Source organism: Rhinoderma darwinii, chromosome 3, assembly GCF_050947455.1.
Source record: "Rhinoderma darwinii isolate aRhiDar2 chromosome 3, aRhiDar2.hap1, whole genome shotgun sequence".
NCBI classification, from domain to species: Eukaryota; Metazoa; Chordata; class Amphibia; order Anura; family Rhinodermatidae; genus Rhinoderma; species Rhinoderma darwinii.
The window spans coordinates 394,853,158-394,875,887 of record NC_134689.1 but is presented as its reverse complement, the minus strand read 5'-3'; the positions used below and the strand labels follow the sequence as shown (position 1 = coordinate 394,875,887).

At 42.2% G+C, this 22,730-nt stretch overlaps 1 protein-coding gene across 5 annotated transcripts in view; it reads right to left on the bottom strand.

Moving 5' to 3' along the window:
* Positions 1–1,378: 1,378 nt before the first annotated feature.
* PDE4A (phosphodiesterase 4A) overlaps positions 1,379–22,730 on the bottom strand; it is a 473,381-nt gene continuing 452,029 nt past the window's right edge. For all 5 annotated transcript variants that reach the window (XM_075858970.1, XM_075858971.1, XM_075858969.1 and 2 more), the window contains 8 exons: positions 19,154–19,332; positions 17,613–17,711; positions 16,770–16,934; positions 11,091–11,190; positions 9,738–9,892; positions 7,890–8,012; positions 5,023–5,205; positions 1,379–3,239 (listed from right to left, as the gene is read on the bottom strand). In XM_075858970.1, the coding sequence (XP_075715085.1) occupies positions 2,850–3,239; positions 5,023–5,205; positions 7,890–8,012; positions 9,738–9,892; positions 11,091–11,190; positions 16,770–16,934; positions 17,613–17,711; positions 19,154–19,332 (1,394 nt within the window). In that variant the 3' untranslated portion in view covers positions 1,379–2,849. The remainder of the gene's footprint in view (positions 3,240–5,022; positions 5,206–7,889; positions 8,013–9,737; positions 9,893–11,090; positions 11,191–16,769; positions 16,935–17,612; positions 17,712–19,153; positions 19,333–22,730) is intronic.

The window sequence follows — 22,730 nt, the reverse complement described above, 5'->3', positions numbered from 1 at the left end:
GTGATCTAGAGGTCATATCTAGGGTGGTGGAGGGTCCAGTCATTCACACAATATCATCTGACATTAGTGACTCCCGTCCAGATGCCACTACTGCGTCTACTTTCAAAATAACAACATGCACTCGTACAACCACATTACCCAACATGCCGGGCACAGAGAAGGTCTCCATAGCCTCAGTCTCTACGTACAATGTTCTGTAATGATAATCTTTGGAAAGATGTAAGTTTATGTCAAGCCACATAGAAAATAACTATTACAAAATAAAAAAACACAGTAATGTGCCAAATGGTAATAAAAAAATAAACCTTTTTTGTTTTTAGTTCTCCACCCCTTGCCCCGGACAGCCCTTTCACATAAAATAAACACAACAAATGATTTGTAAGATTATGGCAAACAAATTTTGGATTAAGGCAAATGTAATAAGAAATAAATACACATATTGCGGTCTGTAAGCTGCTTCTAAAGATAGGTGGGTAAATATCCAAATATGCATCGGAGGCGGCCATCTTGGGGTAGACATTATTTAAGAGAATGTCTATTCAGTGAGACCACCACCTGTAGAGAAGGTAAATCATGCCTCCAACCTCAGTGATGTCACTAATTCCTTTATGAGTGGGAGGAGGGTCAATCCACAACATGGCTGCATCCAGTGAATATAGGCTTTATGGTGCCTGGTGGGTATTGGGTTGAAATAAGTGCTGGAGCCAATATAAAGGCGTATAAGCCACCAGGCTTTACAAACAAGGGGGGCTTCTACTTCATAATTCTGTCACGTATAGAGCCCAACATAAATCAGAGACCATATAAAAAGTAATATTTAGATGAGAGGTATAGGTGGGCATTCATCCTCTTTACTAGAGTGGAGCCTAGCAAAGAGTACTAATTGCTATAGGAAGGGTTAAAGGAGTTGTACAGGATTAGAAAAACATGGCTTCTTTTTCCAAAAACAGTGCCACACCTGTGATATTGCAGCTCAGACCAATTCACTGCTATGGTGCTGAGCTACAATACCATACACAGCCTGTGGACAGGTGTGGCGCTGTTTCCAGAAGAAAGCAGACCTTTTTTTTTTTTTTAGAATCCTGTACTACTCCTTCAGTTGAATGACCTAATCTGACGGCCTACACTACATCTTCCACATGGCAAATCATCAAAGCAGACTCTCTGTGCAGACACTAAACCAGCAGGTGGCAGCAGAGAGACGTGATGTTCTGCAGCCTGAGAGCTAACAGAAAGCCAGCAGAGTTAGGAATGTATTGACCTTCTGCTATCCTGGCAGAGGAACATCCCAAGGGCTAATGTAACTCCTGCAAGATCAGTTCTAACAAGATCCTGCCATGTATCCGATTTTGCGTGCAAAGATTAGGTACAACACAAATGATTTTTAAAACATATTCATCTTTCATAGATGCAGCTTACAGATTTGCAAGACTTTTTGGCAACAAAAATAAATACAAATATATATATAAAAAAAAACACAACATATAACATAAAAAAACATTTAAAATAAAGCAATAAACAGAAAACTGCCGGTGGAAGGTCAGAACGTTACATCCCGCCCCACCTGTCTCCCACAGACACTTTTGCAGCTTGTCGTCTCCTAAAAAACGCATTGCTGTGAGAGTATTGCCAGTACGAGCAAATTAAAAGAAAAGTACGGTTTGAGGAAGACTTTCAGCCAAGCTGCAAGAGGCTTCTACATCGACAATCATTCTGTTCCCCGTCTTTTAGTCTTTTTTTTTTTTCTTTTTTTTCCATTTCTATTTTCTTTGCAACCTCCTATAAATCTATGGCGTTGTCGTGGATCTCATGAGAGAAGGCGATCGATAAATTATAAGCATTTAGAAAATATATATTATATATATAGATATATCTATGTTACGAGAGTAAAGAGAAGGATAGACTTAAATAAAATATTACTATTTTTTTTACGTTTTTTTTTTCTTTTGTTTTTATACCAAAAAAAACTTGTCTGTTGGAGGCTAAAGGATTGCACATTCATTTACCATTTGGAAACAGAGGGTGGTTGATCTTTCCCTTCCTCCTTTGCAGGAAGTGATCGACCCTATACCCCCCTTTGGGAGAATCTGAACACCATATATGTTACAAGGCCGATGGAACCTTGTAGCAATGCTGCTGTTTACCCAGAAGCCTTTGCCATGGGAGCGCCATTTTGCCACACAACTAAAGACACAAAAAATACATATACATAAAAGGCACACCCCTTCCACAGTCCTTGCGATTCCTACTCCACCCCCTGAAAAAAATAATACAGTATAATCCATAGGAGTGACCCCAGCTTGGCCGAGTGAGTAGGATTTTCTTTTGTAGTCTTACAAAGACAAAAAAACATAAAAATACAATAAAAAAGACAACGTTCCACCGTATCAAATTAAAAGAAAATTACATATGTTTGGGTTTAGTTCTCGTTGGGTTTTTGTTCTTTTTTTTTTGTTTTCCTGAAAAAAATGGCTTATCACTGCATGCGCAAATATATAGAAATTAAAACTTGGTTTTTCCTTGTTGCATCCGTTTGAAAAAGGGAAAGAAAAAACGTTTTGAAAGGAAAAAAGTCAAAATAAAAAAAGTTACAGTTTTTTTTTGTTTGTTTGTAGAGCGTGTTGTAACTTTCTTATGGCAACAAACTCCTATTCTGTGCAAAGTATCTGAATCTACAGTAATTGTGTTTGTTCCCCTTGAGAATACAAAAAAAAAAAGACAAAAAGGAAAATAAAAAAAGCAAAAAATAAATAAATATGAAATTGAAATAAACCACATTTTGATCTCTGTGTAAAATAGTTCTTTGTGTTATTAAGTTACGTCTTTAGAGTTTTAAGTGTCAGTAAGGTTCAGGACTCCACCGGAGACGTGTTGTCCGAGGAGCCGTCAGTCTGCTCTACTGCTCCTTCTTGCGCAGACGTGTCCTCCTCCATGTCTGGCTGGTGCTCTGAGATGTCAGGGGTTTGGAGAAGACCCTCTTCTTCCTCAATGCCATTATTCCTGTCCTTGTCAGATTCCTCCGCTTCCTCCTCCAACGTCAGCTCAAACTGAAACTTATCAATACAGGATTCATCATCTTTATCCGGGTCATCTGGTGGTGGAGATGGACTCTGGGGGATCATGCCCTGGTACCAATCCCTGTTGTCCTCTAATGTGTCCAGGATATCCTGAGCGTCCGGGTGTACGAGGTCTGCCCATGTCTCCCACAGAGGGTGGACAATATAATCGATAAAGCCAACCTAATAATAGAAGAAATAATAATAATAACTGCCAAATCTAAAGCGTTAAAGTAGCCATAGACGTAAACATTGTAAAGAGATCAGATATTCTTTTTATTTAAATGCTTGTAAAGATAGGGCCTACAAATAGATATTTCCTGAAACACGAATGGTTAAATAAAGCTTGAATGATATGTGTTTTCCGACTGATGGATCAGATTTCCATTGGTTGGAATGATCCTTTCTACTATTATATATCGTCAAATTGTTCGCATCATTCGCAATTATCTTCATGTTGGCCATGGACAGACCAAGGTCTCACCAACGTTGATAGTCCATCAAAACACTGCTGGTGGCCAGTTGATTAACTAGCCTCAGTTGGCAACTTTCTATGATGCAATTCTGGTACTAATCAGTTCGAACCAAGGGGAGTCTATGATGTGGTAAATAATCTCAGAGCAATAGTCACTGCTGTGGGACCTTTGAGATCATAAAGGTACGATGATTGGCAGAAGTCTCAACCAACCATCTACATCAGTGAGGGATCTGCCCATCGATGACGTTTCTATCACGGACCAAACATAGGAGTGTTATCCTAGTTTCTAATAATAACATGACAATATAAAACATGAATAAATCTCACAAAAAGGTGGACAAAGTACAAAACCCTAAAAACACTTTAAAAGGTAGACAAGATCTTTTCAGCCGTCTATCTCTGCACCCTAATTTAGCTTTGGTTCTCCTGCATCTACACAGCATACTTTTGGAGGGTTCTCGTGGCCAATGCCTCAGCTTTGATCCAGTGAGTGATCACAGTAGGCCCGTGCCAAAGCCATGTACCGTATGCCTAGTGGTCTCTGGGTTGGAACTCCAGCTGTAACTTGGCAATGGATATGGATGGCCGGATCTCCTACTGTGACTCCGCACACGTACTTGGACAGTATGGAGAAACATGACGACAGATGACACCATGATGTCCATCAAATCTGTTTGATCTGAGGCCAAAACACCCCGTGAATGTTCTGCTGGCATTGTGAGATGGCCTCGTGTGACGACTGGAAGCTGATGGAAGTATTATTCAGAAGGTAACCCGTGCCTTCCCAGCTGTACTGCAAGTAGAAACCCCAGCTTTAGACTGCTACATGTCACTGGGACTTGTGAGCAAAGAGCTACAGGTTACTTGTCTTGTGTCCTATTAAATACGGGAGCTCATTATGGAAGTATGTTAACTAGGTGATGACAATATGGTTGTCACGGCAGCTCCTACATATGTTATCACCCATCTTTCCTGGATTCCTTATACCCACCTATCTATGTCAATTAACATGCGTGTTTGGGGGAGCTATGCAAAGTGCGCGGGCAGCTCGTGAGATTGTGATGCATTTGTCTCTATAACTGAACTTGAAATCCAAAATGGTGGCGCACACACACACACATATATATATATATATATATATATATATATATATTATATATAGATGACGATTGTATTGATGGCAAGGTCTATCAGATACTCTCAACAAATTTTCAAACCAATGATTGATCGACATTGGTTTGAACAATGTCTGCGTGTAGACTCATAGCAACCAATCAGATCTGTTTATCTACCAATCTGTCACGGACCTACCTATCTCGGACCTACCTACCTATCTCGGACCTACCTATCTATCTCGGACCTACCAATCTATCTTGGACCTACCTCATCATCTATTATCTATCTATTCATCTAATATCCATCTATCAGCGATCTGTTTAATATCTATTTATTTCATATCTATCTAATATCTATAGTAAGTCTGCTCACCTGCGATTTCTCCACAGAGGCTGTGTGCTTGTCACACATAGGGCTGATCTCCATCCCCCTCTCTCGCTCTTTGTCTCCTTGTCTGAAGAACTCCTCCAAGATGCGGTCCGTCCACTGACGATACAGCTCAAGTGGTTTGGTCGGGTTGCTGAGATCAGCACAATGCACCATGTTGCGAAGGACCTGCAGTGAGGGAAGAAGCAAATGGCAGATCTATTTAGAGCGCCACCTAATGGCAAGAGGTATATTTGATTTCACCTGGAGACAGAGTAAGTTAAGCCGTTCATTGTTTAGTAATGCTGCTTTGCAGCGCTGGGGTGTTGCTTTAGTATGTTCTCCCCGTGTTTGTGTGAGGTTCCTCCAAGTTCCCTGGCTTCCTCCCACACTCCAAAAAATACTGATAGGTAAATTTCCTATGAAATTTGCCCCAGTGTGTGTTTGAGATAAATAAATTCGAATGTGAGCCCCATTCGGGAAAAGGGACTCATGTGAATTGTAGAAGTAACAGGAAATAAATAATGTCAAGACAAGTCGTAACTTTCTCTGGGTTTACCTGCAATCCACAAGACACAGTATGATATCACTATGAGTTGTGCTAGATTACAAAATTAGCTCTGCTACATCTGTGGAGCACACACTCTTTAGGACAAGGGCCTCATAGAATATATTCCTCTAAAATAAATACTGACCTGGAAGAATAAGTCTCTGGGTCTTCCTATTAACAGATGCCGGGTGACAACCAGTGATAGCAGCCATTACAGCGCCTATAAGGGTTGTCACCCAGTTCTCCACAGACCCTGAAAGGCATATAGTGCATGGATTACGCAGTCACATGATTATGTCACGTCACTGGACTAATGTGATGCCACAATGATGACATGTGACTGTGGCTGTACAGTTGACAGCTGGAAACGGGGGCAAAATTCGGGAATATGTATAGAGCACTGCCTTTTTTGGGGGGGGGGGGGCATAGTATCAGGGAACACTTGAAGCAGGAAACACTAGGGGACCATTTGCAAGACAGACTTGGAATACAACAGCAAAGCTCAGGCGTGGGAGGTTGGGTCTGGGACCTTCTTATAGCCCAGGGTGCTCTGGAGCAATTAGCTCAATCACCAACATGCGTGCGCTCTGGCTTCTTAAGTCTGGACTGAGCTCGTGAGCGCACCCTGGTGGAGCAGGACGGCCGTATGTGCAGACATCTCTTGAGAGAAGGGCGTCGACTGGATGGAAGGAGTTCGTGGTCAGCGACCACGGACGTTACATAATGTATGTACACAGTGACTCCACCAGCAGAATAGTGATTGCAGATCTGGAGTATAATACAGGATGTATGTAACTCAGGATCTGTACAGGATAAGTAATGTATGCACACAGTGACTCCACCAGCAGAATAGTGAGTGCAGCTCTGTAGTATAATACAGGATGTAACTCAGGATCAGTACAGGATAAGCAACGTATGTTCGCAGTGACTTCACCAGCAGAACAGTGAGTGCAGCTCTGGAGTATAATACACGATGTAACTCAGGATCAGTAAAGGATAAGTAATGTATGTACATAGTGACTCCTCCAGCAGGATAGTGAGTGTTGCTCTGGAGTATAATACAGTATGTAACTCAGGATCAGTACAAGATAAGTTAGGTCATGTCTGTACACAGTGACTCCACCAGCAGAATAGTGAACGCAGCTCTGGAGTATAAGGGTATGTTCACACGGCCTATTTTCAGCCGTTTTTTGGGCCGTAAACGCCCGAAAAACGGCCGACAAATCGGAAGCAGAACGCCTCCAAACATCTGTCCATTGATTTCAATGGGAAAACGGCGTTCTGTTCAGATGGAGCGTTTTTCGCTGCGTTTTTTTTTTGCGTAAAAAAACGGCCGCAAAAAAAAGGTGTAGGACATTTCTTGGGACGTTTTTGGAGCCGTTTTCCATAGACTAGTGAAAAAAGCTTAAAAAACGGCCGTAAAAAACGCTGCGAAAAACGCCGCGAAAATCGCGAGTGGCACAAAAAACTTCTGAAAATCAGGAGATGTTTTCTCTTGAAAACAGCTCCGTATTTTGAGACGTTTTTGAGTTTATGTGTGAACATACCCTAACACAGCATGTAACTCAGGATCAGTACAAGATAAACAAGATAAATAATATCATGTCTGTACACAGTGACTCCACCAGCAGAATAATGGGTGCAGCTCTGGAGTATAATACAGAATGTAACTCAGGATCAGTACAGGATAAGTAATGTAATGTATGTACACAGTGACTCCACCAGCAGAATAGTGAGTGCAGCTCTGGAGTATAATACAGGATATAACTCAGGATCAGTACAGGATAAGTAATGTCATGTATGTACACAGTGACCACCAGCAGAATAGTGAGTGCAGCTCTGGAATATAATACAGGATGTAACTCAGGATCAGTACAGGATAAGTAATGTATGTACACAGTGACTCCACCAGCAGAATAGTGAGTGCAGCTCTGGAATATAATACAGGATGTAACTCAGGATCAGTACAGGATAAATAATGTCATGCACACTACCGTTCAAAAGTTTAGGGTCACTTAGAAATTTCCTTTTGAAAGAAAAGCACAGTTTTTTTCAATGAAGATAACATTAAATTAATCAGAAATACACTCTATACATTGTTAATGTGCTAAATGACTATTCTAGTTGCAAACGTGTTTTTTTTTGGGGGGGGGGGGGGGCATAGTGTCCCTTTAAAAGTGGTGTTATATTCCCTCTGATTGCTTTGTCTTGCTTCTCTTAATATATAAGGTAAGGTAGCAGAGATGTTATACCTTATGCCCGAGTATCATGTAAAATGCAAACAAGCTACAGTACAACCAATAATGTAAGGACTGGTACTCACCTGTATCCGGTCTGTGTAGTTATCTAGCAATAAGACACCAGAACTGGTCACCTTTTTGGTCTCCACCATGGTCTTAAGGTCAGCCAACAAACTCATGTGTTTCGACATATCCGTTGCTAGGACCTAGAAGGTTAAGACATTTCTCATGAATATAATATATGTATACAATGTTGTTGATCACTAGAATGCCTGTCATGTGGCCCCATATATATATATATATATATATATATATATATATATATATATATATATATATACACATATACATACATACATACATACATACACATACATATATACATATATACATACACACACACACACACACACACACACACACACACACACACACACGTTACAGAAGAAGAAACCTGCCCAAAGATTAAGCGATCAGTTTCGGCAGAGTGCCATCCTGTATCCAAAAAGTCCATGTTCACCTTTAAACACCATTTTACAGTTCATATACAGAATTAGTCTACATACAAAGTCTGTAAACCCATTACTTATCTTGTTCTGATTCATTCCTGGCCTGTATTATACTCCAGAGCTGCATTCACAATTCTGCTGGTCATTATTTGAAACAGTCAGCAAAATTGTGGTCAGACACACCCCTAACAGCTTATATGAGCTCTTATAATGCAGGAGGGCAGATATTTTTTTCTTACTTCAGATTACTGTACAAAGCCTATCGTAAAGACTTCACTTTCCAGACTACAAATCACCAGAGCATGTTCTGTATGGACACTGAATCATCAGGGAATGCCAGGAGATTTCAGCTCTGAAGCCTGTAGAATTGAAAATGCAGTTCTGGAGTAGAATACAGGCTGTAATTAAGGATTGGTACAAGAAAAGTAATACAATACAAAGTGACTTTTTATGTAAATAAATTCTATATGTACCTGTGGTCCGCTTCTGCTCGACCTTTTCTTTATCCTTGGGATAAGCCATCACTGTGTGATCAGTGGGGGTCAAACCCCGAGAAACCCGACTTGATCAGTAGGATGAAAGAGCCGTGGCACTCCAGCTCACTTCACTGCAGTAACCAACAAAGCGATAGCCATTGCTTGGTGGCTGGGGTACCAGTGCTATCAATGTTATATCCCTGGCAGGGGGAGGTCAATGTAGACAACAGAAATGAAAATGAAGCTTTGGGTAGGATTTTCATTTCTTGGGTGGAGTTCACCATTAATCTAATGAACATTTAAGACCCCTTCTGTTGGTTTAATCTCCATTCATAAGATCACCTGTTACTTCCAACTGCCCTGGTATCTGTCCATCCTTAAAGGGGTCATGTGTGTAATGCAGGACAAGACAGGTCCTCCAGAGTGAGAGACGCTCTTTGTAACCTCTCTGCACTCAAGAAATGAGGATCCCGAACAGGGGAACCCTCCCACTAACTCAGACTTCCCTAATAGGGCGTATGAAAATGGGTTTCTTAACTAGACAACCACTTTAATCCTGACATAATACAGCCGTCAGAGTGTTAGTCAGACTAGGTCTACATCAGGCTTGACCCATGTATAAGTGATGAGGAGGAAAGCGATGTACGATGGAAGTCAGTCATACAGTGTGTGTTGGCATGTGTCCAGTAGGATGATGTATTACACAATTTCCTGCAGGGAAGAAATGACATGAAGCCTTATAAATACCTAATACAAGGAGGTATAGGACTATGCGGAGGGTACAGTCACCCCCAGGCCCGGTTCTTAGGAGGCCCCTCTTGCACATATGAAGCTGGTAGTAAATGACATGGGACGGTTGGGGGGCTCTGCTATAGATCTTGCATGGGAACCCAAAAGCTTGAAGCTAAACCTTCATGTGTGAGACCAAGGACAGCTGTCCTATTACCATGTCAATCACCATCTTCCTCGTCATTTGGCGTTGGCGTTTCGTCAGGTTCTGGAAAACATCACAGTTCTCTTCCTGTAGGAGCTTGAATCCCACAGCCAAATGATGATTCTCCAGCACAGACTCGTCATTGTACATCAACGCCAGCTCTGAATCTGAGTACAAGACAAAGAGGAACATTTGATGACCCACATGGGAGAATAGTGACCCAGAAGTCACGCAACAGTCACCCACAGTATATGGAGCCATCTTCAAGGCCTGTTACTATGTCAATATATCACGAATTGCTTTTCTATTAAAGCTTAGCCTTAGACCAGTGGTCTACCTCCCATAGAGGCAGGACACATGACTACGAGGGGGCCCATGGTGACCTGCGATCACATGATCGCCGGGTGTCCCCTCGCATTGCTTAGCTGCTGAATTCACCACAGGGTGCAGTTTTCCCCTGTAATTGGAGCTCCTATAGATCCTCCAGTTACAGTAGAAAACTGCAAAATAAAAATAAAAAAAAATATAAAGTGTGAATTTCCCTTAGGTATCTTCTATGACCTCTTGGGAGACATATTATATATTGGGAGACAAAAATATATACCCACTCCCAAGCCATCTCAAACGGTCGCCAACTGCTCACCCGCGACTATACATAATATTTATACACATACACGCAACTTTATTTTAGCCTTAAATAAAAAAAACTATAAATTATTCAAATTTTAATTTCGTTTTCCTCTAATAAAAAAACCCCCAAAAAAACGAAAAAAAAAAAAAAAATGCCCAAAAAATGTAATTAGTAGCCCAACCAGTAAATAAAGTTAGGGCCGTTAAACCACCACATGCACAAAAAATGTAACTGCTAAAAAATTCTCTACCCATTGAAGAGTTAATTCAGGTCCCATTGAGCACAGGATTTTAGACCTAAAAAATGAAACGATGGACATTAACAAGGCATAAAGTGGGGCCGATTTAGATTTTTGCTTTAGGGCTCTATATACACTTTGTATGCCCATGGCTACTGATATAAATGCCCATTACCAGTCATATTGGCAGTATTATTTATGGCAGCCTATAGCGATCACGATGGCCGTCTGTATACTCAGTGATGTATATAGGCAGCAGCATTTCCCAGTCTGTACGCTCCATATGCCGTGTGATACCGTGCTGCAGCCCGTCGTCTAATCCTACAAATACTTCTGTTACACATACCGAGGAGTAGGGGGGATTGTGCCCCCTGTTATTACACGACAGATGTTCTGCGTGGTCCTGAGCACCCTGAGCCATTTGTGCGCTGCAAATTCTTCCATTCACACGCAGGACATAAGCTCTTTATCTACACAAGACGCTGGATCCACTTACTTGTATTAATAAGAAACTGATTGGAAACTCCAGGGTGGTCGACGTCATGAATGGCAGCTGCAAACAACGCCGCTAAGATCTCCAGATCTGTAAACACCGCCTGGCAGGGGGACACAGTGGTGGTAAATGTACATGTGCTGTATACATTGTGACATGCAATACGAGAGGGAACAGGGCCGTAGCCAGGGGGGGGGGGGGGGCGAGGGCAATCTAACCCGGACCCTAGCGTCTGAGGGGGCCCAAGAAGTCACCAGTATTAGAGGGTATGTGGTAGTTGGGCCCTGTACAGATTTGCAATGGGGTCCAAAAGCTTCCAGTTACTCCTCTTAAGGGAAGCACATGGCACATGGCAGCATCAGCAAAGGAGCAACTTTTAGTCTGGGGCTCCATGGCCAAATCGTGAGTTACCGCAAGTGTCACGCAATCTTAAGGTTTCCCGAAGAAAAAGTGGTGCGACAATCGGAAAATTTCTACATGGCCACAACATTGGTCCCCACGCAACCTAGAGTAGCGGAGGAGCTCTAGCCTCAGGGACAGTCGCACATGACGGTGGCGGGGGAGCCGCACCACTACCACATGGTAATATGTTCTGAGAACTACTTCTATGGAGAGCTGCAGTGACGCTATTCTGGGTTTTACATGTTGATATCTTTGTTCCGTAGTTTTACCCCCATTGAAGTCGAAGCGGAAAATGTACGGTAAAAACACGGCAGGTCCTAGAAACTGTCCGCCAACTGCGTGGTGTGAACAGGAAGTTTTTTAAATAAAAACTGTGTGTGTGTGTTTAATCACATAAACCTTGCTAGTTCTGGAAACACAGGGTAGAGCACCATTTTCCAGAATGAGCGAGGTATATATCAACATAATACATACAGGAGCATCATATAGAACTTCCCATAGAGGAGCCGCTACAGTATATCAACATGGAACGGAGAGCAAGCAATTTTTAGGAAAGGTAGGGATGTGTGTGTATATGTTTATATATGTACCTGGTGACTATGTAGGAGTGTGTACGTATATATGTATAGGTTTATGTCTTGTATGAATTTGTATGCAGAGGGTTTATGTATATATCTTTGTTTATGTATGGGTGTGTAACTCTGTTTATGTATAATTCTGTCTTACATATATATCTGTTTTATACACATGTATAGTGTTTATTTATAGTGCGTGTCCATGAGTGTAGTGTTTATGTGCATATGAGTAGTGTTTGTGTGTCTGTTTATGTGTGCGTTTATGTGTGTGTAGTGTTTCTGTATGTGTTTGTCTTTGCGCGCGTGTGCCATTTATGTATATGCGTGTTTATATGAGTTTGTACTGGTTTTTTGTTTGTGTGTGTCTATGTGTATTGTTTTTTGTTTCTGTGTTTGTTTGTTTGTGTGTGTGTGTATTGTTTATATGTGTGTGTCTATGTGTGTATTGTTTACGTCTGTGTCCCCATGTGTGTAGTGTTTGTGTGTCTGTTTTTACAAATGTGAGTGTAGAGTTTACCTGCATGTGTGCACAGTCCTGTTTAAGATCACTGTGTCATAAGATTTTTTTTTTTTCGTTTTACATCTATAGCATCAAATGCTGATGTTGGGGGTTGTGGTTGCTGGTAATGATTGTTAGAGCAGCATAACAAAATCTGTTTTGATATGATACTTGCTGACATCCCATAACATCAGTCGTCTGCATTTCCCGTGAAGATGTATTGGTGACCACTGAACACTTGTGGACTATTATTTAGTATTTTGTGATGTTGTGTTAGCGGATAGTGAAGTTGGGGGTATTCCCTAATAAATAATGAGATATTACTGTGACAAGCGAACCATGTCTCACAGCGGTGCTACGTGTATGACAGTGGTGCTGCGCGTCTGACAGTGGTGCTGCACGTCTGACAGTGGTGCTACGTGTATGACAGTGGTGCTGCGCGTCTGACAGTGGTGCTACGTGTATGACAGTGGTGCTGCGCGTATGACAGTGGTGCTACGTGTATGACAGTGGTGCTACGTGTATGACAGTGGTGCTACGCGTATGACAGTGGTGCTACGTGTATGACAGTGGTGCTACGTGTATGACAGTGGTGCTACGCGTATGACAGTGGTGCTACGTGTATGACAGAGGTCTGCAGTTGAGCCCCCAATCAGAAGTTCTTTCCTTCTGACTACACATAAGGGACACATGTAGACGCCTTATTTCCCATGCAGCGACTCTTACTTCTTCATGTTAATACATTATTAAACACAACACAGTTTGGCTGAATGCGCTGAAGGTTTCGATACTGCAGATGTCTGCGCTGTGGTCTAGGTAGAGAGATGTGACCACGTAATCAAGTGCCGGCTCCTGTTACTTGTGACGTCCACGTTGCTATCTCCATCTGTTTACATTGTACATTATTAATATTTTCAGGGGGCTTAGAAGGATAGACTGTAACTCCATCACAGACCTGTTTACTGGTACCTTAGGTCATCGCTAACATTTTCGGTATCAGTCTAAACATCTCTGTACTGATCACCTTAACGAGTTCATTTGTCTAAGTTGTTTACCTACCAAAGTCAGTAGCATAGATACAAGGGTAAAGCTGGCCATAGACAGCTGTCAGCCAAATGACTTTAAATGCTATGTACACCTATGAAATCCTGTTTTGTTTTTTTTAAATATTACATTGTATCAGTGTGTTTGGGGCAAATTTTTAATTAAAAATATTTTTTACTTTTTGAGATACAGCTGCTTTTTATCATGTATACAGAGCAGCTGCATCTAGCACTGAGACCTGAATCCGTCAGGTCAGCGGGACTGACGGGTTCAGTGACAGCGAGTTCTGCGTGTCTCTGCCCTGCAGGATCCACCTGTTATCCATCACATCTAAATTATGAACTTAGATGTGACCGATAACAGCTCGATTCTGGGTGTCAGAGACACGCAGAACTCGCCGTCACGGAACCAGCAAGTCCTGCTGACCTGACAGATACAGGTTTCAGCGCACGATACATGTGCTCTGTATACAGGATACAAAGCAGCTGTATCTTAAAAAGTTAAAATAATTTCTAATAAAAATATTTGTATAATAAATCTGAAATCTCATGGGTGGGTCGTATAGCAGCCTTCAAAATGTTAATTCTGCCCAAAATTTTGTATATCTTCAGAACAGTCCCTATTCGTCTACCAGCTTCCTTTTTTAATAAAATACAGAAACTGTTAAACAACTTCATTTGGAAAACGGGCAAACCTAGAATTGTCTCTTCAATCCTTAACAGAGATAAAAAGTTTGGCGGTTTAAGTTTGCCTAACATTTCAGACTATTATTACGCAACTCAAGTATCGTTATTAAGGAATTGGTGGATTGGGGATGTGTCTCAACATTGGATACACATAGAGACCTTTTTAGCTCCGGGTCAAAATTTGAGGGCTTTATTGATAGCGGCTCTGACTACAATAGCTTTACCAGCCCGTCTTCCCTATGTTTTGTCTACTTCTCTGTTTTACTGGAAAAAATTTCACTCTGGTAGCGAATCTTCCCAAATTTCCTTACAGCATGTAACGCCTATTGAGATATTTCACATTGCTCTTCTAGACATGAAACTGGACTCTTGGAAAGAGAGAGGCATAGTATACTTAACGGATCTATTGGATGGCGGGAAGTTAGTCCCGTATTCGGAACTGACCCATAAATATGGTATTTCACATAGAGATTTTTTTCTAAGTACTAACGAATTAGACATTTCTTACCCACTATGGATTTGAGCGTACTTTTAGCCAATGCGGACGTATTCCAATTATGGTCAGCCCCATCAGATACCCCAGTCCGCCTTAAACCCCTTTATTCTGTAATTGGCTCTAAATCCTCGTTTGTTAAAACCTCCCCCCTCCTTGCTTGGAAGAAGGACCTAGGCCAGACCTCCGCTGTATCCCAATGGACATACTCCTTGAAATTCCTTGTTTCTACTTTTAAATGTGTATCTCATTATGAAGCCGCTATCAAAACAGCCCTCAGATGGTATTATACACTCGATAAATTGAGCCTTATGTACCCGGGTTCTTCTGATCTTTGCTGGAGGGGTTGTGGGCACAGAGGTACTCTCATACATATAATATGGTCTTGCCCTTGTCTTGCTCCTCTATGGTCATCGATCTTTCAACTGCTTTCCGGGTTGTGCAACAGGGTCATTCCGCTATCACCATCTTTAGCACTTCTTTTTCTCTGAATAAATGAGGTACCTATAGAAAATAGGGTACTTGTGGCACATATCCTTTTGGCTACTAAATTAGGGATAACTAGGTATTGGAAGAGTGTGAACCTTCCCTCTGTTGGGGAAATATATGACATGCTAAATACTACATGTGCTTACGAAAAAATGATGGCATATAAAGATCACAAATACCCGCAGTATGTAGAGACCTGGAAGAATTGGCATCTTTTTTCTCAAAATTGTATATCCCCGTAATACATGTTTGAAACCGATATATTTAAACCTGAAACGCTCTATTTTTGGTTTTCTGTAAATATTCTTTTGCCCTATTTTCAGGGCCTTTTTGTGTGTGTTGACCACATGCAACATGTTTTAATGTATTTTCTCTCTCCGCATGTTTAGTACTATGTATAAATGTGGGGGTGCTTAGAATGATTCTGAGTTGCCAATTTACGACACTATGCTAGTTCTATGTACTAAGTATATTATGTGCTATAATGCGTTTTTGTACAACCATGTGTTTGTGGTTATTGTGTATTATATTTGTCATCTTGAAAAAAAAATCTAAAATATTGATGGTAAAAAAAAAATATTTAAAAAGTTGCACCAACCGCCTTATATTTATTATAAAAAAAATAAAAAAAATATTTCAAAGGTGTACATTGGCTTTAAAAGAGTTCCCTACTTTGTTAGAAGAGTTCCTTGACAATAAGCTGATCACAAAGTTTCGCCCTGCTTGGACCCCTAGCGATCAGCTGTAATCTGTTAGAAGTGTTCACTTTCCCTGCAGTGCCACCACAGGGAAAATAAAGCATTACAGTGTGTCCATTTCAAGTCAATAGGTTGTCTGCGTAATGCAGGACAGAACAGGTCCTCCAGAGCGAAAGACGATCTTTGTAACCGCTCTCCACTCTGGCAAAGACATGAGGATCCTGAACTTGGGACTCCCCCTCTATGAACTCAGATTTACCTAATAGGATATATGGAAATAGGTTTTCTAAACTAAACAACCACTTTACCAATTAACATGCACATTATCCAGAGGGAAACTATGAGATTGAACAGGTAAATGTTCGTCCCATAATAACAGAGGTTGGTGGACAGTCTGGTAGCCCCAATAGACCCACCAACAGAAATTGAATGTCTATAGACGGATTTTGTTTACGTGTCCACGTCAGGCTATATATTTTTTATCTGGATTTGTCCATTTAATTATGTGACGACTACAAAGCCACTTGTGCACAGCAACATGGTATTCCTAATAGACCAATACCCATATATAATTGTCCTTCGGACTGATAACCGGAATGGCAGGCAACAGATCCGACCCTATGTCATGACGTACAAGCAGATGAAAAGGAAAGAAAATGCATTATATTTAAGAAACGCAGAATCTATGGGTCGTGGTCAGGCAGCTGGTCAACCACTACGCTACACCCAAGAACAAGCGGCATTCAAATGTATTCATACAGAAAACGACCATGCAAAATGCCATGGGGTATCTTACGTCTAATGCTGGAGTGGAGAGAAGCACGTGGGTGGACTGTGTGACATCGGCGGCGTGCAAGCTGTTGTGGTACGCCACGTCTGCATGGTAGTGATCTTCTAAGGTCATCATGTAAGTGATTAGTGTCTCTACAGGGATCTTGAAGGTCTTACACAACTCTCTCTCCTGTGGAAAAAAGAACATCTGGGTTTAAAAAGATCGAATGGAGGACAAGACCAAAATCGCTGGTAGGTAAACCTTTCTCCGGTGAGCAGGGAATGGCAGGAGTTGTAGTTCCTCAATAGCTTGGGGGGTATAGGTTAAATAAAGCTTATTGAGCTCTTAAGACTCCCTAACAAATAATTGGTCACGAGTGCCACTTTCATATATCCTCGTGGCCCGTAGCAATACATGCACTTCCAGCTCAAGGTTGGAGAAGAACCAAGATGGCTGTTGGTCTCCAAAGTGGTTTTCTTGAAAGTTTATGTCTAGATCTTTTTCATTCTCTCACTTAGAAACCTATGGAGGAGGTCATTATGGAACTGGCAGAAAACACAATGCCTCCATGTTGGAGTATCACGTAATTTTTTTTTAGTTGGATATTGTAAAAATTTGCCAAACATTTACCAAAACATTACAAAATTTTTTTAAAAAGTTGTCTGCTATAATGAACATTTCTTTCAAAAGAAGTGCTCATCATTGTCCGTAGAAGGAGACCTACATGGTGCAGAATTGGCCATCACAGTAATAGAATGCCGTGGTACCATGCTTAAGGCTCTACATGGTAGCTCCAGCTCTGTCATCATCAATGCCACCATTCACACTCTCTCTCAAGACTAATACCCATGTCCCATCGCAGCTCACCTGAAATATAGTGAACATGATACAGCTCAGCGGACGGTTATTGGAATATTCCGCCACTCGGAAGATATTAAGGCCCCACTTGTTTAAATTATCCAATTCCTGGAAAGTTAGCAGAAGACAATCAATGTTGAGTTGCTGCATGTTGTTCTTGGACATGACATGGTATAAAGTATGCAAAAATATACATTCCCCAGCCGTATACCATTAATAGGTCAACGACAAGCCTCCACGTATATAATATTTGAATAAAACAGGCCCGGCTCTAGAATTTGGGTCATACATTGCTGCTTGACTGTCAACAACATTCAATTACACGCCTTGCATAATGACTTAAAGGGGTTGTCTGCGTTGTACAATGCTTTTTGTTATAAGGGTCCCCCCAAAAATAAGTTCATCACAAGGAGCTTCGCTGCTGCTGGGATCCCATGTGATCAGCTGTAATCTGAGGGAGAACTCATTAATTATTCTGCAGCGCTACCACAGGGGAAATTAAGCATTACACACTTCAAATTGAAATCAATGGGCTGTCCATGTAATGTAGAACATGCCGGTTCCTCCAGGGAGAGACTCTTTATATGGTCACTCTTTAACTGGCTGAATCTGGGACTCCCCGAATTCCCTAATAGGGTATTTGAAAATGGATTTCTTTTTTTAAACCAGACAACACCTTTAAGGCTCCCTTAAAGGGGTTGTCCAGGATTAGAAAAACAAGTCTGTTTTATTCCAAAAACAGCGCCTCACCTGGCCACAGGTTGTGTATGGTATTGCAGCTCAACCCCATTCACTTGAATAGAGCTGAACTGCAATACCAAACACATCCCATCAACAGGTGTGGTGCTGTTTCTCGAACAAAGCAGCCATATTTTTCCAATCATAGAAAACCCCTTTAAGGGTCCATCAGTCATCATCCAAAAATGGTTTTAACATGTAAACACAACGGGAACTACATTTTTATGATGAAATACTATGCAGCATAAGAAGATAGAGAGAAGTCCAGTCACTCAAGATGCCTCATAGATAGGCCTATAGAAACTCATCCTCATTTCCATATGGTGATACCCTAATTGTTCTGATTCATACTGCTTGGCGGTATATATAGTATTTATGGAAACCAGTGCAGACAAAAAGTGGAATAATTGGGTAGGAGAATTTCCGTAATGGAAATCTCCAAAGGCAAAGGCGCAGCTAGGCTTTACTTCTTCACCTGGGGCAAATGATTTAGTTTACTACCCTAGTCCCGTATCAACTCTGGCTTGTCGTTGCCCTCCTGGCACAAAGCACACATGCCCCACCAGCCCCTCCCCAGCTATGGCCATTGGTCTCTTCCATTTGTGAACCAGTGGGAATTCGAGTTCATGCACGAAACCCTTATACCAACAAAAATGTCCTATGTTTAAAGGAAAATTCCACCTAAAGCGAACGATATATTGTGAACTATTTGGTTGAACTTGGTAGCCACGAGGCAGCCTATGTAAGACGAATGTGTTGCCGACTCCTCAATGCATCTTACGACACTATTAATAATCTCCCCCAGATTATACCTGTCCGAGAGGTTCCTCCTGGTCAGTCTTCACTCCAAAACGAGGTATTGTAGAGTTGGTCAGGCTGGAGCTGTGTGTGAGCTTCTTGACGCCACTGATTTGGCACATGGTCTGCTGCTTCTTCTTTTTCTCCCGCTCCTTCTGTGTCGGGGATGGGATGTCCACGTCATTCTGTTTGTCTGTAAAGCAGAAGTCATGGCCAGAAAGTGAAACTTACCATCAGCTCAGTACAAACTGCATAGGATTCGAAAAAATTCGCTCCCTACCTATTCTGCGCCCTACTGCCAATTTTTTTTTCCTGGAAGATTTTGCAGCCATTTTCTAATGCAGAGACGCCGATCCTCAAGAAGTAGGTTGGTAGGGACAGGATTAGATGAACCAAAGGTAATTCCATTGAATCCGGACAGATAACACTAATGCACTGGGTCTGCTCTGTACGGTGCATAGGATGCCCTGAAGACACAGGGCAGGGGGGCTCTGCATTTAAAGGGCACCAGGGACAGCTGTCCCAGGTTTCCTAATAGCCACCTTACAGGAAGGATGGAGAAGACGGGCAGTTTACTAGCTCCAGAACGTGTTACTATGATCAGATTATGTGTCTTATGGGAAGAGATTGCACTATTTAGGTGGCAGAATTAACACATCCATCTGCGCTGCTATCATTACACTAGTAGTTACTGCTTTAACTCTTTCAACTTCGCCGCTCTTCCCCTCGCCCTCTATGGGAATCCACAGCAGTAAATGAGTATACAATTTCACAACAGCATGCACCACAAAGTACAAAACCCAAACCCCGCAGCTCTTATTCCTGCTAAATGGTGTCTCTCCCTTTTTATTCAGTAGTATCTTTTTCTGAGAACGCCAGTGACAATCAATATGGCCGTAATTCAATGTTTTAGGCAGCGGAATTGGGTTGTATCATTGCAACACTAGGCTGATATGCCATTTAGGAGGCCGGGAGAGTTGGGTGGCAGCTTCTCTGGAAGACGTAATGATAGCCATATTGATAGTCACCCAACTTGGTAGAAGAGGGCAATTTGTGGCCTTATATTTGGTGGAGGGTGCTCATTATCTGCAGTGGGAGCTACAAGTCAATCTGGCCAATTATGGCTCTCAAGGCATGCTGGGAGTTGTAGTTTTAACCCAATGGTTTCCGAGGCATGATGAGGCACCGGTCTGAGTTTCACAACACAGATGTCTTCATAGCGTAACAGATCCGTCCTGTGGGACCGAACACGCCGCTCCCCCTTTTCCCACAGCTGGCATTTTTTAACGGAAAACTAAATATACATTTAGGACCAGCGACACACAAATAATCGTAAACGTGTTTCACATCATTCCCACGTCAGAGGTTTATTAATACATGATGGGATTACTGCCTGTCTGCATGAGAAACATGATTCACAAAACCTGTTCACCTCAACGTCTTACATGCCGCGGTCATTATATCCTGTGTAAGGGAAGCCCCCGAGTGCCTGGCTGTAAAGATTATGTCTGGAGGGCCGCACTTTGGGGGGGGGGGGGGGGAGAGATGTGGAGGTTCAATCTGGTGGCTGAGACATATAAAAACAAGCAATGTGTGGACTAATAGGAGAAATACGAGGAGGACTTGAATTAAGTTGGCCAAGACTTTGCCACAACCAAGACGAGCGTCCTTGTCGGGATGCAGCCGTACCAGACCCCTTGTAATACATTCTTAACTGAAAATTTGTCCCCCGTCAATCAAAAGGCACCTCCATTTCTGACCAAAGAAGTGCCTACAGTATTTAAGAGGTGAGACATGGCTGTGAATTGACTGACTGCATATAGGGTGATGGCTTTTTGATGCATAGATTTCCTGCTCTGAGAGAGGCAGAGAGAGCTGCTTCTTTCAGAGTTTGGACACAGAGCTGTTCATAGCTGCAGCAGAGAACAAAGTGGGTGAAATACTTGTGGAATAAAAAGTCAAATCTGAGATTGAGAGTAAATCGCCTGGAGGGACAGTTTTTTTTAGTATACACCCCCTTAAGGTACTATGATACAAATGAGGACTCCTAGATCTGAGCTGGTCCTATTGGGACCTCCACTAGGGAAACTGGAATGTAGATGGTAATTTTCGTTCTAGAGGTATATGAAGCATCAATGGACACTGAATGGTTTCCTCCAGAAAGTCGGGCATAACAGTTCTCGACCTAAGCAGTACCCCTTTATAAGTACAACTAGAGAGGAGAGCGGTAGTACACCTTACTAGAGAGGAGATCTAGAGTACAACTAGAGAGGAGAGCGGTAGTACACCTTACTAGAGAGGAGAGCTAGAGTACAACTAGAGAGGAGAGCGGTAGTACACCTTACTAGAGAGGAGAGCTAGAGTACCACTAGAGAGGAGAGCGGTAGTACACCTTACTAGAGAGGAGAGCTAGAGTACAACTAGAGAGGAGAGCGGTTGTACACCTTACTAGAGAGGAGAGCTAGACTACAACTAGAGAGGAGAGCTAGAGTACCACTAGAGAGGAGAGCAGTAGTACACCTTACTAGAGAGGAGAGCTAGAGTACAACTAGAGAGGAGAGCGGTTGTACACCTTACTAGAGAGGAGAGCTAGAGTATAACTAGAGAGGAGAGCTAGAGTACCACTAGAGAGGAGAGCGGTAGTACACCTTACTAGAGAGGAGAGCTAGAGTACAACTAGAGAGGAGAGCTAGAGTACAACTAGAGAGGAGAGCGGTAGTACACCTTACTAGAGAGGAGAGCTAGAGTACAACTAGAGAGGAGAGTGGTAATACACCTTACTAGAGAGGAGAGCTAGAGTACAAATAGAGAGGAGAGCTAGAGTACAACTAGAGAGGAGAGCTAGAGTACAACTAGAGAGGAGAGCGGTAGTACACCTTACTAGAGAGGAGAGCTAGAGTACAACTAGAGAGGAGAGCTAGAGTACCACTAGAGAGGCGAGCAGTAGTACACCTTACTAGAGAGGAGAGCTAGAGTACAACTAGAGAGGAGAGCGGTTGTACACCTTACTAGAGAGGAGAGCTAGACTACAACTAGAGAGGAGAGCTAGACTACAACTAGAGAGGAGAGCTAGAGTACCACTAGAGGAGAGCTAGAGTACCACTAGAGAGGAGATCGGTAGTACACCTTACTAGAGAGGAGAGCTAGAGTACAACTAGAGAGGAGAGCGGTTGTACACCTTACTTTTAAGATTTCTAAAAAATGAGACATTAGCATTCACACAGAAATGAGTACGACTACCGATATATGTATTCACCACATTTTTTTTATTTTTTTGGTGGTGTGCAACCCAGGTACCCCCTTCTAAACTTAGATTGTGAGCTCTGCAAAGTACTTGGGTACAACCTAGGCATGATCAGGGCACAGACAGTCTGCCCTAAGCTTCGGTGAGGGGTGGTCTCTGTCAGTGACCCTTGTAGGCCTTTCTGAGTTAAGAAATGGTCTCTTTTTGAGAGTGCTTAGTATAGACGCCATCCTAGTGCACTTTTTTGTGTTTTATGTCACTGCTCTTTAGGTCTACACCATAAGGCCCCATGCACACGGCCGTGCCCGTAATCACGGCCGGCTGCCAACGGCCACGGACAGCCACCT